Raw genomic sequence first — 16,841 nt, 5'->3', positions numbered from 1 at the left:
ACTTATAACTGACAGCGCCCTCTACTGGAAGATGGAAAATTAAAGAACTACATCAGCTGCCTGTCACCAAATTGATACATGACCTTGGGCCAGTCACCTGCCTCAGTTACCAGATCTGAGAGAGAACAGTTAGAATGGCTTCATCAAAAATCTGAATAGCACTAAAAGAAGGACACCCCCAGTTCCACTGCTGATACTGAGAGTACGGGATACGGTACTCCTGCGCTATTGCCCGATTGCTGTCTGTGTTTAGAAACCTGCTGGAGAAGTACTCGAACCACATCACGCTGCTGCTGAAGCTCACCAGTATTTGGAACTCATCACCTGTTACTTCAATGTGCGAGGCACTGACATCACTTTTCAATATTTGAACAATGTTAAGAAGTCACAAGGAAGTAGAATTCTAATTAAGGTAACACGTACTTAAAAATCCTAAGAAAAGGAAGTAACAAAAGGCAGAAGTTCTCTGTTCAAAAACACTAGGCAAGAACAATGGCAGAAGAAACAGATATTTACCCCTACCCTTCTCAGCAGAACATAAGACACAGTAACGTGGCACTCGCTAAATCCTAAAAACTCCACCTGAAGTCATGTTTGGCTTCATGTACTTAAACATGGAAGGATTTTGTATACGGATGGGTGAAATGATGAATAAATTATCTAAATATAAAAATTATCAAATATTAACATCCTAGAAAAACTTCCTTTCTCCACGTTTTACAGAAGAGCACATTTAAAACAGAAACCTTTTTAACTCAGAGCACCTCCCACTTCAACCGGACAGACGGCACCGCGGCCCTGGGGTAAGGAGCACCACTCTCACGAAGCCCTCTCCAGGGCAGTGATGTGAAAAGAAAACAGCATTCTAAAACTGTCAGCCAAGCCTCAGTAGATTCAATCATCTTTACCCCAAGCCCTTTCTAGGAATACTTTCACTTCTTTCATAATTAAAAAAAGAACCACCTCCTACCTGTTTTCTTGCCTGCGGTAGTCCTGCTGCCATTCTCCTCTGATCACTGGCTTCACCATCCCGCGCTCCGCCGTGCTGGAGGCGGGCAGCACCCTGTCGCTGTCCAGCCTCGTGGTGCTCTAAGCCAGGGGAAGACACAGCATTTAACCAAGCAAACCAACCAGGCTTTCACTTACTCTTGCAGGTGAAGATCTGATGCAAGGCTGCCAGGCAGGGGAAGGCAGGAGAGGGATGCAGAGGAGGAGCATGGACAAGAAAAAGGCACAGCAATGCTGGGGATGCCATGTCCACAGCGGCATGCCCCAAAACACACTGTCTTCCAAAGAACAATAAAACACACAGCCACTTTGCTTTTCAAAGAGCTAGACGTGGGCTTTAAAACACAGGCAGAAGTGGTACATATACACAAGGGTTCCTCAACCAGTACAGTAAAAACAGGAACTACTCCAAAAAGTTCTAATTCAGGAGAGAGCTGAGAGAATATGTACAATATGAAAAGTCAGGGTCTTTGCTTTACTTGTTAAGAAAGGATTTAAAAATCTACTCATCATAGCTCAGCACCCAATGAAGAAGTGAGTACAGAAACTGGTTTATTTCTTGCCCTTCATCAACAGAGAAAAGGCACACTTATACGGCCCAGTATGGTACATTTAAGCTCTTCCAAGCAGGGCACATCCCTAACCAACCCAAGGCAGACAAAACAGATAAGCAACCTATATTAGTAAGAAAATAATCAGAACACAATCAATAAAATCATACAAAGAAATTCACTGTAGCAAAAATTTTATGTCAAATTTCTCATTGTATTTGTTTATTTGTAGAAATTGACCTTGATAATAGAAATCATTCTTGTCTTACCAACCAGAGAGTAACTTTGGGCTGTATTTATCTTTACGGTTTTTCTTATTTTCCATAAATGAGGTTATCCAACCTACTTTGTAATAAATACTCTTTTTCATATGTTGTAAACATCTTACAATATTTTTATGTTACAGAACTGTAATGGTTGTGTAACATTTTGTTGTCTGTTCACCAAAGTTCATTGAACTAATCCATGATTACATTGTTTAAAATGTTCACCAGGACAGGGTGTCCTGACAACCATGTCTGTAAATATATATATTCACACACAATGATTACTTCCATAAAACACATTTACAGAAATAAAATGCTTGGTCAATGGATGACAACAGACTACAAAAAACTGTTATAAATGAAAAATAAGAAGGCAATGGATAAATTATGGTATGTTTATAAGCTAACATATTACAAAATAATTTTAGCCTGTTTTCAAATAAAATGATTACAAAAGCATAGCCAAAGGCCATAGGACAGAAAGGTGTGTGTGTGTGCGCATGGGGATATTTAATTATTTCAAAGTGTATTAATGAACACATGTACAACATAAAGAGCTCAGAAAAAGATCCATCAAAATGTTACCAATAGCCAACTATAAATTGAGGATGAATGATTTTCATTTCTGTACATTTTTTCTTAATTTACCAAGTTTTCTGTTTTAACTATACACTTTCAGAAGTTTTTATTTAATTTGGAGAGAGAGCACGAGAGAGAGAGAGAGAGAGAGCGCGCGCGCGTGCGCAAGCATTCATGCGTGGAGGGGAGGGGCAGAGGCAGAGGGAGGGGGGGGAGAGAGAGAGAGAGAGAGAGAGAGAATCCTCAAGACGACACCCTGCTGAGCGTGGAGCCCGACACGGGGCTCAATCCCATTACCCCGAGATCATGACAGGAGCTGACACCCAATCGACTGAGCCTCCCAGGCGCTCCTAAGAAACTCAGCTTTTTATGAAGACAGTTACATTTGGTTCCAAGAGTATCTGCTCATGCAGTCGCTCAACAGCTCTTTACTGTGGCTCTTCACTGCCCTGAGCGCTTTCTGAGCACAAGCAGCACAGCAATGAACACGTCAAGTGAGGTCCCTGCTTGCACAGAGCTCACATTCCACAGTCGGCACAGGAGATGGCATACTATGGGCTGGCACAGAGATTTAAAGTAAGGTGTAATTATGCCTGGATGCTCAAGGAAGTTTCTTCAAGGAGGTGATGTGTAAACTGAGGTCTCATTAGGAAGGGGCTAGCTGCAATGAAAACCAGTGGGAAGAACATTCTAGGAAGAGCAAACATGCCCGAGCCTTCAGACGGGAAAGAGGTGTGTGGTCAGTGTGGCCGGCACAGGCTAAGCCGAGAGGAAAAGTGGGCCAGGTCAGAAGGGGCTGTGAAGGCAGGGCAGTAAGAGGATCGAATTCCTATTTTCAGAACACCAGCCCGGCCACTTGGAGAAGAGCGGCAAGCCAGGTCAGCAGAGGAAAGGTTGCTAACTAGAAGCCATGCAGATTCCCTGCCACGTGACACCTGGAGCCTCTGCCCGACCACTCACGGCGGCAACAGAGAAAGACAGGCACTTGTGGACTATTTCAGACGAAGGGCAAACGAAACTTGCCAACAAGTGAATGTAGAGGCTGAGGGAAGGGAAAGAACCCAGGATAAGCAGTGGTGGACTTCTGTGGGGACAACGCTATGGGTGAGGGTATCATTTACTGAGACGGGGAAGGATCAGCGAAAGAAAGATGTTTGAGAAAGAAAATCAGTTCTGTTTTAGCTACGTTAAACCTGAAATATGTCTTAGACATCACCACAGCTGTATCAAGCAAGCCTCTGGGGTCTGCAGAGGTCAGGGCCAAAGACACAGTCAAGAGTCATCAATATTTAGATGTACTTTAGCTCTCCGACTGCATAAGATCACCTCAGGAACACGTACACACAGGAGAGACGGAGCCCTAGGTCTAAAACCAACGTGAGAAGTTAAGTGGAGGAAGACGTGGAGGAGGTACTACCAACAGATGAGACCCAGGAGGACTGAGCACCGAGGTGGGAGAAATCAGGAGGGCGACACCCTGAGGCTGAAATAAGAAAGTGCCCCAAGTAAACGGTGCTAACCTATCTTCAGGCCGACGAAGGGAAACGAGCACTGGACTGGGCAATCGGGATGTCAGCAGAGCGCAGGACAGACACAGTCCCTATGAAGGGGCAGGAGCCAAACGGGAGCCAAGGCAAGAAGAGGGAGTAAGAGGACGCAGAGCAGAGACTACCTCCTCCTCAAGGAGCAGAAAACTGGGCCAACAATGGAGGGCCCAGGATGGGTGTTTAAGAACAGGAGGTGCTACCGCCTGTCGGGGCTGAGGCTGCATGGCAGCCTCAGCCTGCCGCACCTGGAGCAGCTCCTTCCCTGAATTTGCGCAAAGCCTGTGTTTGGCTTTAACCAATGCAAGGTGAGGGAATCAAAGCTGGGCACCAGCTCTGGCCCAAGCTTAAGAAGGCCTGTCAATTCCACGATTCTGTGAGGCACTAGAACATCTGGCTGCCCTCGGGGAGAGATGGGCAAGAGGTCCCAGGGAGAGAACCTGAGATGACAGGGAGGGGGAGGCCCCACCAGGCCACCAACCAACCCACCAGAAGCTGAATGCAGCAACACAGGTCACCACCAGCAAGACCAGCAAATAAACAGCCCCAGTGAGTCCAAACCAAACTGCACAACTGTCAGTAAATAAAATGGGTGCTGTTTTACTTTAGTCCACTAAGTTTCGGGGTGGTTTGTTACTGAGCGATAGATAACCAAAATGAGGACACAAATTCCTTGATCATGCAAGATAAGGGGTAACTGTGGAAGCAAAGTGCCTGAGAAGGTAAGCTGGCAGGTGGATGAGAGGGAAGTCCGTTTTCTTCAGAGGTCACCTGGCCAAGAAGAGCTACTTAGACAGAGGATGAGCCTAGGATGCACTGCTTGGAGGAGAAAGCACAGTTCCCCAGCCTTAGGCCTGTTATGTATCACTAAGAGGCAGCACAAGAGATTAGGACAACCCTCAGTTAGCGACCACTGTGAAGTCTGTCTTCGCAACAGTTCTACGAGTATATTACCAATGACTCATCCATGGCGTCCTATGATGCCACACACAGTCCTATCAGGTCATGTAAATTACCTACCTTGCTTGTTGGTAACGCTGTTCCACTATGAACATCTCCTCCTAAATCAAAAGTTGTCTCTTGAACAATTCTTTTAGAATAAAAAAAAAAAAAAGAAATACATAGAATTAATAACTCTCAAATGATAAGACATCCTTTTTCTCAATAATACAAAAGAAACGGCTAAATATCCCAATTCAAAGAGCCTCAAGAAATCGCTTTATTTTCAGCATATAAAGTTACAGAATAAAAAAGCTGTTAAAACTTTATGAACTTTTCGGGGCACCTGGGTGGCTCAGTCAGTTAAGCGTCTGCCTTCAGCTTAGGTCATGATCCCAGGGTCCTGGGATGGAGCCCCAAGTCCGGTTTCCGGCTCAGCAGGCAACCTGCTTCCCCCTCTCCCTCTGCCACACTCTCTCTCTCTCAAATAAATAAAATCTTTAAAGAACAAAAACTTTATGAACTTTTCTTACTGCTATATACTGAATACTCTCAGGATCATAATTTTTAAGACTATATTTTAATAATAATAAATTAAAAAGAACCATAAAAGAAAAAAGCAAGCTGCTTCATCACATAACAGCACATAAATGAAGTGCAGATGTCTATGGTTTCATGAGCCCACTTGCTGGTCCAGGGAAGGCAACCGTGTTCATCGGAGGATAAGGCACGGGAGCGAAGCAGCCATCCTCCCAAAGCCAATCTGATGATTTTTTTAAAAGCTCATGGATACCACTACTTAGGCTATAATAAAGAAATGGGGAACTTTTGTATAATGATAGTAATCAGATCAAGAGTTACTCTATTTTAAACAATTTCTTAGAATATCTAAAAATACCAAACTTTTAAAACCATCATTATGAAAAATTCAGAATAAACAAAATCTCATTTTGAAGCGTCAATAACCTGAAGCAAGCTATGGTTCTTCAGCACAAATAAAGGTAAATACAATCCATTAATCCCAGACCAAGAGAGAGGCCCCAAAAAAGGGGGAAAAAGAGCCCTAAAAACACCTGGAAACCAACAGGATGGGGTAAGTGCTTAAATTTCCTGGGCTTCTGCCCAAGGTAATCAAAAAGAATGACAATCTCTTTTGTTATCTGAAAGACAATAGTCTAGTTTCACAGCACTGTGGTAACTTTAAACTTGTATTTAAGCCCAATCTATAGAATGAAACCACAAGTGATGCAGAAATTCAAAACAATTTTTCAAATTAGAAAATCAGGTACAAATTCCTCCCCTACTGCATCACTATGAAAATAAAATCATCTTGTAATACAAAAACAGCATCATACTTTAAAATAGTAACTTGAGAAAGTAAAAGCTTGTACTAAAAGCTAAATACTTTGTCACCTACCCTCTGTCACCAGGATACTCACAAAACATAGAAAGTTCTCCTGGTTTCTAATGGTTGGAATGGGAAATTCAGTTGAGTTACTTTGTCTCTGATAATGAAAGCAAGCAGAAGTACGACAGCTCACCTCCCTCCATCATCTATCAAAGCTACATACACACCGCACCAATCCCTAACTCCATGTTACTGATGTACGAAATACAGCCAAAGCCTTCTTGACTCCACACGTGATTATCATCCTAAAATAACAAATCTACTCAACACCATGCAAAGCTCTTTACTTTTTCCCCAAAAGCTAACAAGACTTTAAAGTTTAACATGGACCCATTTGTACTACATTCTGGATATGTAAATGATTACAAAATGACTTATTTATGACTTTAATGACATTATCTAAGTATAACCATTGAGCGTAAGAACCGTGTCCTGGCCACGTCAGCCCAGAGGACGGTGACATGTGACACAGGTGTCCACGAATGCAGGCTGGGTGAATACATACGTGAAAAGGTGAATGAGTGCAACGAATGCGTCAAAAGAAGTCCCACCCTGACCATCAACATCAAATTGTGCTACTTTGCTAGTCCACCATTCACTAAGGATTTGAAGACACGGACCCTGAAATCTGCAATTAAGAACACATGCATCATGTATCCCTCAAGGAACCAGGAAAAAAAAGAACAAAGCCCAAGGTTACTAGAGGGAAAGAAAGAAATAAAATAAAATCAGAAATTAAAAGAGAAGACTTTGCAACTGGTACTGGACAACCTAGAAGAAATGGATGAAGTCCTAGAAACATACAAAGTACCAAGACTGAGTCATGATGAGACAGAGAATCTGAACAGATAGATTACTAGCAAGGAGATCGAATCATTAATCAAAAATCACCCAACAAACAAAAGTCGTGGACCAGATGGCTTTACTGGTGAATTCGACCAAATGTTCAAAGCAAAATGAATACCAATCCTTCTCAAACTCTCCAAAATCTAGAAGAGGAGGGAACTCTTTCAAACTAATTTTACAAGACCAGCATTACCCTGATACCAAAACCAGACAAGGGCACAAGAAAAGAGAATTACAGGCCAATATCCCTGATGAACAGAGATCCAAAAACCTTGTACAAAATATTAGCAAACTGAATTCAACATTAAATTAAAGGGATCACACGCCAAGATCAAGTGGGATTTATTCCAGGGATGCGAGGATGTTCAGCATCCACACATAGGTCAGTGTGGTCCACCATATTAACAAAATAAAGGATAAAGATCACATGATCAACTCAACAGATACAGAAAAAGCATTTGACAAAATTTAATATCCGTTTACAATAAGAACTCTCAACAAAGAGGGTATAGAGAGAATGTATTTCAATATAATAAAGGCCATTTATGACATGGCCACAGCCACATCATACTCAATGATGAAGACCTGAAGGCTTTTCCTCTAAGATCAGGAGCAAGACAACGATGCCCACTCTCACCACTTTGATTCAACACAGTACTGGAAGTCCTAGCCAGAGCAATTAGGCAAGAAAAAGAAATTAGAGGCATCTAAACAGAAATAAATCTGTCACTATTTGCCGATTACATGGTTATTACCTATAGGAAACCCTAAAGACTCCCATCAAAAATATATTAGTTATATATTTATATATACTTACTTATATTTACATACATATAACTTGTACAAATATACTTGCATATTTATATTTGTTTATATATATAACTAATGTATATTAGCTATATACATATATAAAATGGAATGTTATTCAGCCATGAGAAAGAAGGGAAGTTTGCCATTTGCACAATATGGATGGACCTGGAGAGCACTGTTCTCAGGGAAATAAGCCAGACAGAGAAAGACAAATACTGTATTATCTCACTCACGTATGGAATCTAAAACAAAACAAAAAAACCTCAGCTCATAGACACAAAGAACAGACTGGTAGTTGCCAAAGGCAGGGGTGGCGGGTGGGGAAAGTGGGTCAAAAACTTCCAGTTGTAAATGTAAGTCACAGGGATGTGATGTATGGTATGGAAACTATAGTTACTAATACTGTACTGCGTATCTGAAGGTTGGTAAGAAAGTTAATCTTACAACTTCTCATCACTAGAAAAAAAAAGTACCCAGGTATGGTGATGGATGGTAACTGGACTTATTGTGGTGATCATTTAGCAAAAATATAAATACTGAATCATTATGCTTTGCACCTGAAACTAACACATGTCAATTATACCTCAATAAAAAAACATACATACACACATCCGTGGGGGGAAAAAAAAAAAAAAAACATGGGTTATCTACCTAGACATATGTATAATAGTTTGACGACAGAACAAAATTAGTGTTTATAAAAAAAATGAAAGTTCTTTCTCATTTATGGATGTACTGGTATATTCAACCACCGAGCAGTTTTCACTAGGTTTGTAAGGAAAAGATGTAATAATAAACATAAAATTTCATAGCACATTCCCATCAAAGAAACCTAGGCCATGTTCTTAGTATGATTCTGCTTTTGGCCAGAGATAAGATGAAAACAGACACCGTGGGCAGGCCTCCAAAGCAGGAGCCATTATGGCAAAAACAAATGGGGGGGGACCTCACATACAGAAAACCAGAAAACCCTGCCGGGCAAAACTCAAGGACTGTAGTGATGGGACAGGGACAGTCTTATCACTACAACTGCAACACATACCATCAAAGTAAGTATGATCTACCACTCAGGAATGAAGTATGATTGGGAAAAACTGCAGGTACTGCTTGAAAAACAATGTGCAACAGTCCAGAAGAAACCATTCCACACGATGATTTCTTTGGCCAAACATCCTACAGGTAAGTGGCAAGTAAGACTCTCAGACAGGCACACCTCAGCCTGTCACCCTGCCTGGTGCCGAAAGAAAGATGCAGGCCTGAAGAAGAACGGAGGATTAGAATGGAAACCATCTGAACTGTTGGCTGAAACAAAGGGGCCACACAGAGGTCACGACGAGGGGCAGGAAATGCGGACGTGGCTCATAAGTAAATACTACCTTAAAAAGGGAATATAAAACAAATGGTCCTCCAAGACACAAAACGGAAGGATGAGTTTAGATACACATTCCGTTTAAAGCTGGAAGACTATTCAGGCAGAAATGGGCTTTCTTGAGAAGTCAAGGCCCACACTGGTTTTCCTTGGGAACCGAGGGATGGGTCCTTGGCTGAAACGTGGAGCTGGAGGTGAGCAGCTGGGAACAGAAGGTCTCACCCCATGACATTTCCCACGTCCCATGTGCCTAGGGGAACATTTGTGATGATCCACAAAGTGTCATCTTGGGAAAGATACTAAGTCTTACTTGTACTAGCTGCCTTTTATCCCTTTTCTGGGCCAGGATTCAAGATGGATACAGAATGACCTAATAACCCTCCAGGAAAGATCGCAGTTGAGTTTACAATGCCGAGAAACTGGCAAAAGACCGACACGAAGAAACTAACAATTCGCACCTGCCCGAGAGTTATCAACTCTGGGTGGCTAAGCAAAGGTAGGTCACAGAACGGAATAACGGGACAGGCAGCAGGGAGAAGACCACCCACACGCTCTGTACACGGTGCTGTTGGGGCAGAGAGCTGCTCTGTACTCAGGGGACTCTCTGGCTGCCTTCCACAGCGTGTGGGAAGGGCCGTGGCAACGACTGTCCCAAGACCCATGCCCTAGCAGCCTGCGAGCTGGATGACAAAGGGGCTAAACAGCGTATTCTTTTAAAAAACTACCATTACCAAAAAGGAAGTCTTACTCCCTCCCCTGTCAAGCAGTTTAATTAGATGATCAGTAAGGATTTGTGTTCTCTGGTAATAGGCCCACACTGCAAGTCCTCAGAAAGGCACTAGGTGGAGCTAAACTATTTTTAATTCCTTAAAAGAGTTCCTCGGGTGTTTCATTACTCCTAACCCTAACTAATTTAAAAACCAGCCCACAACTTCAATTTTACAATAAAGCCAAGACCCCTTTCTTCTTCTTTCCTCTGCAACCAACCCAAATCAACAAGAACAACAAACCGTACTTTGAATTTTAAAAATGAAACCACCTGTCATGTATGCCGAATTCAGATTCCTTTACACATAAATCAAACCACCCTAAACTCTTAAAGCTGAGGGACAGCAATTACCCAGGCTTGTGTCTGGGACCCTTGGCGGTCAGGCCTGCATCCACAGATCTCTTTGCCAGAGCGTGGTCCTGGCTCGGGTCCACAAACTTGAACACGTGTGACGTCCCAAACTGCACTTTCATCCCACTCTGCAGCATGGTTGTCTCTGAGATGCGCAGTCCCTCCACGTAAGTCTCAGCCTCCATGCTTCTCGGCGTGACAGTGACAACTCCATCCATGTTTGTGAGGTCACAGTGATGGGGCTGAATTCCTGATCCAAACAGCTAAAATAAAATCAAAGAAACTTCCATCACAAAGGACATGGTATTTAAAAACAGAATTTTTGGGGCACCTGGGTGGCTCAGTTGGTTAAGTGGCTGACTCTTGATCTCAGCTCAGGTCTTGATCTCAAGGTCATGAGTTCAAGCCCCACACTGGGCTCCACGCCCAGCATGGAACCTACTTAAAAATAAAAACAAAAACCCAGCATTTTAAAACCATGAGTTCCTCTTCTATGATAAATATAATAAACTAAACTAGATTTTTGGTGCTTTTTAAGTAGAACCCTCCCCCCACAGTATAAAAGTAAATAAACACTGTCAAAATAGTCTCAGAATTATTGAACACATTATGTTTAGCATCAAGTAACTTGCTTTAAGACACACTAGAAATCTGAACTGAGAAGCACACGGTCATCTTAAACATTAGATAACTAAGCATAAATCTGTACAGATGATTAGGATTACAAATTCTATTTATCTGTTTTACTGTTGTGCTGAAGGAAGGGATGTCAGAACTGAAAATGACACTAAATAACCCGACCCATCATTTGCAACTGGGAGATGACAGCACAGAGAAAGGGCGGTCTGCTGGAGGTCAGCTGAGTTCAGTCAGGTAAGGAACCCTGGCCTTCCTCATTTAAAGAACACGCTATGCTGTTTTCACTGAGTACCTGAGTACCATATCTGGCTAACAACGTTAACTACAGCCGAGGGAACGCCCACTGCTATGGGCATCAGACCCAGAGGCAGGCTACCTCCCCCGATCCTGAAAAAGACCCACAAAGTTATCACCACCTTCTGGAGAAAAGCCAACAGTCTCAGAGGAACTCCACGACCAGGTCAAGTTTCCAGAGGTGGAGAGTGGACATAATGTCACAGTCTGCTCTGGTTGTGCTGAGGCAAAGGAAAGGGACCCAGAGCACACAGTTATAAAACAATAAAGTCCCTCATCTGTGTCCATTCCTGTATCTGCTGCCGTGCGCAGGCCCTGTACCATGTGCCTCTTCCTACCCCGATGTAAGGACAGATGGTGCTAGAGCCGTGGCTCGCCTGCACACCTGGATGGAGTTCTCATCGAACTTTTCTGTCCCAACCTCAGTGACACTCAACTGAAGGCGGTAAAGCTTGGGCTTATCTCTGGAATCTGAGCCATCTGCGGGAAAGAAGAACAAAGCTTCATTTGCCAAGTCTGATGTTCTTGTCATGTTATTTCAAACAAGCCAACAAAGCAAGCGAACAAAAGGTTATCTTAGAAATGAAATAACAGTTCTCAATTCTCAGCATTTCATTTCAAAGAACTCTCCATATTTAAATCATGCAATTTAATTAACTGGATATAGAAAATTTAAATTAAGACATAGACACATAGCTTCTGTTTAATCTAATTTAAGGTGTTAACATCATCATCATCTATAACCAACATTTTCTATCACATAAAAAGCAACTTCTCCACCATGCAGCCTGGATTTTTGTGACTGATTCTGAACAGCAATTCTATGAGGCAGATACACGGACCTTCCCTTCAGAGCAGACTGTTCTCCCAGCAAACGTGCCACCTGTAGAGTATCCGGCACCGTAGGGGCTGATGGGGTGCAGCAGAATCACAGACGGGGGTTTTCAATGTACAATCTCATAGCTCATCCAGACCTTCAGACCCAAATCTCTGGGGATGAGGCCCACACCCATACCTTCCAAATAATCTCAAGTGATTCCAATGCCCATTCCTGACAGTAAGTTCCAGTAAGAACTACCATTAAAAGTGCTTAGCTTTGTGGAGTGGAACGGGGGGGGGGGGGTGCAGAAAGGGACACTGGGTTTTTTGTTTTTGTGTCATTGTATACCTCTGTGAACTGCTGAAATGTTTAACTTCCCTGTGCATGAATTTGTATGCTGGGGATGGCGTGGGGTGGGGAGAAGGAGGAAGAACCAGCACCAAGACATCCGCCCATACCCAAATGTTTCCTCACTTCTCACCTACTATATTCAACCTAACAGAGGATGTCAATCAGAGATTTATTCTGATTTCAGAGCTGTGAACACACAAGGAAACATGCCTCACAGAATTAATGTGAAGTGAATCATGACCCATCTCCCAGCTGTGAGAGCCAACCTAGCGTGGGTGTGCAAAGTCCTAAAAGGGCCACGCAGAGTCTCCCTGACTGACTTTAATGCACCAATAACTTGCTGATTCACTTATTCAGTTGCCAGTTAAAATCTCTGGTCACTGGGACCAGGAATTAAGCTGTGAGAGCTTCAGAAGTTAAACACTGGGAGTGTATGTGGATTTCAGACTGCTAAAATAAAATCTCTTAGCTGTGGTGTGGTCTGAACTCTCACAGACAAAACACACCATGAATATAAAAATTCTGTTACAATTGTTGTTAATCGTAGAGTACACAAAATAACATTCTAATCACATTTCCCACTTCTGAAATATTTCTGAAACCTGTCAAGTCTGGATGAAAGTAAACTGTGTTTGAAAAGCCACAACGCCTAATATCCATGAAAAAAACTGGTTCATCATCTGCAATGCTTCACAGCTGGAATATCCTCATCGTGTGTGGTGGCGACGGAAGCATTTTTTTTAAACAGTTTTACTTTCAACTCCCAACTCCAACTCCACCTCCACGTCCTGATCCAAAATGAGGCATCAGAAGCACCTGAGCCTTCTCCCAGAGGTGGGCGGTCCCTTCTAGAGCTGCTGAGTCCAAACGTCCCAGGAATGTGGATTATTTTGCTTGCTTTAAACACCACAGGCAGTCCCAATAAATACTCCCAATCAGGAAGCACTGTGTTCTTCCCATCCTCCACAGCACCCCGGACTACTTTATCTTCAGACCACTAACCCTATTCCATGATTATTTCCATTTACTTGCCCCCCCACCCCACCTCTGAGCTCCTTGGCGGCCAGATTAAAAAATAAACAAACAAACAACAATCTCTTGATTCTGGCGCTCGCTCAGTAGTGTCTGGTCCACAGTACACATTCAACAAAGATTTATTAACAGTGAATAATTAGTAGCTAAAAATGAAGAAAATAAAATAAAGCAATATGGTTACAGAGAAACTACACAAATGAATTACAAAGAAAGCAAAAGAAGCAAATAAATGATGAAGAACAATCAAAACAAAGTTAAAAATACAAGAATATGAAAAATACGTGTTTAGGGGTGAAAGAAAAAATTCACATTAATATTCCTCTGCATTTTGAGTGCTTCTGAAAGGTATCTTGTGACTAATAAATGGATATTATGTACTCTTCTAGATCAACAGATTTACAGGTGTAAAGAAAAAGGGGGAAATACAAACTTCCCCTCCAGTCCTTCCTTCCTCCCCCCCGTCACTACACTGGAAGCCTCCCCACACACAGGGGAGAGGCAAGCTGCCTTCCCAGTCCCTCTTTTCTTACACTTTCACAGCAATAGAAAATACAGATAAAGCCTTCATGGATAGATTTTGAATAACCCAAACGGTGGCCACAGAATTTACTAGATACAGTGGTCTCTGGTTTGATTTGGGGAGTGAGGGGAGATGTAGGCAGGTGATCTTCAAATAAGCAACATCTTTCTTTTTGGAAAATCTCACTCCCTTCTCCTCATTAAGAGTACAAGGACCATTTCATGGGCATTAATGAACACAGAAAAATGTTGCCTAAAACAATACCTTGTATTTTCTCCCCTTCCTCAACTGAACAAGAGCACTTACACACCTTTCTTCCCCAGAGATGACAAATCTGGAGCACTTTTAAAAGCAGAGACAAATCTAAGTAACCCCCCCACATACAACACTGCTTCTACCAGAGTGGTTTTGGGTTTTTTCTTCATGTCATAATGTAGAATTAAAAATATATAAAATATTCATGTGGTTTGAAATTTAAAAGGCACAGGAAGTAATCAATGAAAAGCACCCTTCCTTTCCTGCCTTAATTCCCTACCCAGAAGCAAATCTTTAAAATCTGTCTTACGCATATATAATTAAGCAACTCAATACATGTATTTTTCTTTCTCCTTTTTTTTTTTTTTTGCACCAACATTAGAATACTCTTTAGGGTTGACAAATGAAATACATGGCATCTAGTCAAATGGGCAATCGTTGGGACCCGATTTACACAAAAACTGGTTTTCTATCTAAAACTGCTAATGTCTTCTGGGTGTCTTGAATTTTATTTGCCAACTCTGGTACCCCTAAATTACTATTCACGTTGTTCTGTGTCTTGTTTTCCTGCTTTTGCTTTTTTTTTAAATTTGAGATATAACCGCAAGTTTTCGTTAGTATTCTAAATATAAGGGAAAATAGACCATTATGAACATTGCATAAGAACATTTTTTAAAGAGTACTTTTGTTTTTACAACAATTCTATACCTCCAACTCCGCTTTTGCCTCTACTTGCTTCCCCAGGTGAACCCCGGGTGAAGTCAGTATGTGGTGGTAAGTGTTGTTTTTGCCATGCCACTTACGGGACAGGGAGGGACTCGATCATTTAAAGAGCGCTGACCAAGCGTTTCCTGTGTCCCAGGCATGGGGAGAAACTGAACACACATTCACATCCCCACAGAGCTCACAGTTTAGTGAATCTACATAACAGTTAAGAAACTAATTTCTGAAGCTTACTGAATGAAGTACAGAGCTTAGTTTAGATCATATTTTCACAAACTCTATTCGGAAAAACAAACTAGCTCTCCTCAAATACAAGTGGAGAACTAAAAGCACTTTGGTCAAAGTTTTGATGAGTTTATTCTATGCATTTTTTATACACACCAAGTAAAAAAAAGGAAATGCCATTTTCTCTCTAGTTTCCATTACTTTACAGTATGAAATTAACAAACACATGAAAACATTAAAGAATCCTTTTCAGGAATTAAAAAACAATAAAAACAGGTCTTAGACTCTATGCATATATGAGTATCAAAATAGGTGATAAATATCACTTATTTATATATTTGTTTAAAAAGAACAAAACTCCAAACTCCAAGTTCAGTTAACATCCAATGAAAATCTGTACTATCAGTTTGGAGATAATTCAACAAACAAATACAAGATGCTAAAAGGTGGTTACGTAAACTTCATACAGCATGGAAAAGCATCTGTTACATTCAACATGTAAAAAAATAACATTTAAAACATAGAAACAAAAAAGTACTTCCATAAAACCAAAAACTAGCTGTACTACTGAAGATGACAAAAACAGAGACAAATTTGAGAAAAATGTTCTAAGTAAGAAAGTACATCTTTGCTAACAAGAAGAAACAAATTTCAACCAGGAAAACAAGGAGAATCCTAAGGAACACCCTAAAACCTGGTCAAAATGTAATACATTAGTTCCCTACAAAAAAGATGGTCAATATGAGTGAATGCCAGGTGTACGGCTGAGTCTTCCTCTCACCCTCCCAAATACTGTCAGACACATGCCAGTGATGGGGACACGTCTTCCCCATCAGCATTACAGCTGAGTATGTGAGCACGGAGCCCCTCCCACCTGCCGCTGGGTCCTGGGTGCATTCTTACCCACCACCCTCACTCTCCCCCATCCTCTTCCTCCCCCAGCTTCTCCCCTCTTCCTAACCTTTTTGGGGGAAGGAGGGGAAGGATAGGAACCCAGCTCCTGTCCTTCTTCAGTCCAATTTCTCACTCGAGACTTTGCCTGAGTAAAGGAGCTGGACATTTCTGCAAACTCGGCTTCCGTGAGATGAAGCGAATGCTGCACATGGAGTGCTGACAAGATGCCAACCAAGGAAGGATGGCACATTACATTTCTTAGAATAAAGTTACTTGTATTAATTAAGAACCTAATACATAAAATGTCTGGCCACTTAACATTATTTTGCCCAAGAGGCTCTGTTAGTGCTCTAGTCAGGAAAGCAGTATGAACATAGCATTACCTTCGTAAGGGTGATAGTTGTAGCAGGCAAAGCGATCCCTTCTCCCTGGGGTTAGAGACACATGCACGGGGCCCAGGTGAAGGCAGCGTCGGCAGGACAGAGGCCATGCAGAACACGCGGAAGAGGGAAGGAGGAGAGAGACAGGAGAGGGTGAGCTGCAGTGGGACCCCTTTCAAAGGATGAAAAGCACGTTTCACCCAGAGCTTTCGGAGCTGTGAGGACAAGACAACAGCGCTCCAGGCAGCGTGTGTTAGAAACCAAT

General features: G+C 42.1%; 1 protein-coding gene across 17 annotated transcripts in view; it reads right to left on the bottom strand.

Annotated features, from left to right (window-relative positions):
* AFDN (afadin, adherens junction formation factor) overlaps positions 1-16,841 on the bottom strand; it is a 138,569-nt gene that overhangs the window by 56,944 nt on the left and 64,784 nt on the right. For all 17 annotated transcript variants that reach the window (XM_064598369.1, XM_064598367.1, XM_064598364.1 and 14 more), the window contains exons 9-12: positions 11,759-11,853; positions 10,441-10,703; positions 4,969-5,038; positions 971-1,089 (exon numbers count right to left, since the gene is read on the bottom strand). In XM_064598369.1, coding sequence (XP_064454439.1) covers positions 971-1,089; positions 4,969-5,038; positions 10,441-10,703; positions 11,759-11,853 — 547 coding nt within the window. The remainder of the gene's footprint in view (positions 1-970; positions 1,090-4,968; positions 5,039-10,440; positions 10,704-11,758; positions 11,854-16,841) is intronic.

This window comes from Mirounga angustirostris, unplaced genomic scaffold (assembly GCF_029215605.1).
Source record: "Mirounga angustirostris isolate CCGP_5_RB_7025 unplaced genomic scaffold, mMirAng1.0.hap1 SCAF_8, whole genome shotgun sequence".
In the NCBI taxonomy this organism is placed as follows: domain Eukaryota; kingdom Metazoa; phylum Chordata; class Mammalia; order Carnivora; family Phocidae; genus Mirounga; species Mirounga angustirostris.
Note: the sequence above shows the minus strand (reverse complement) of the source record. Positions and strands in the feature narration are given on the sequence as shown.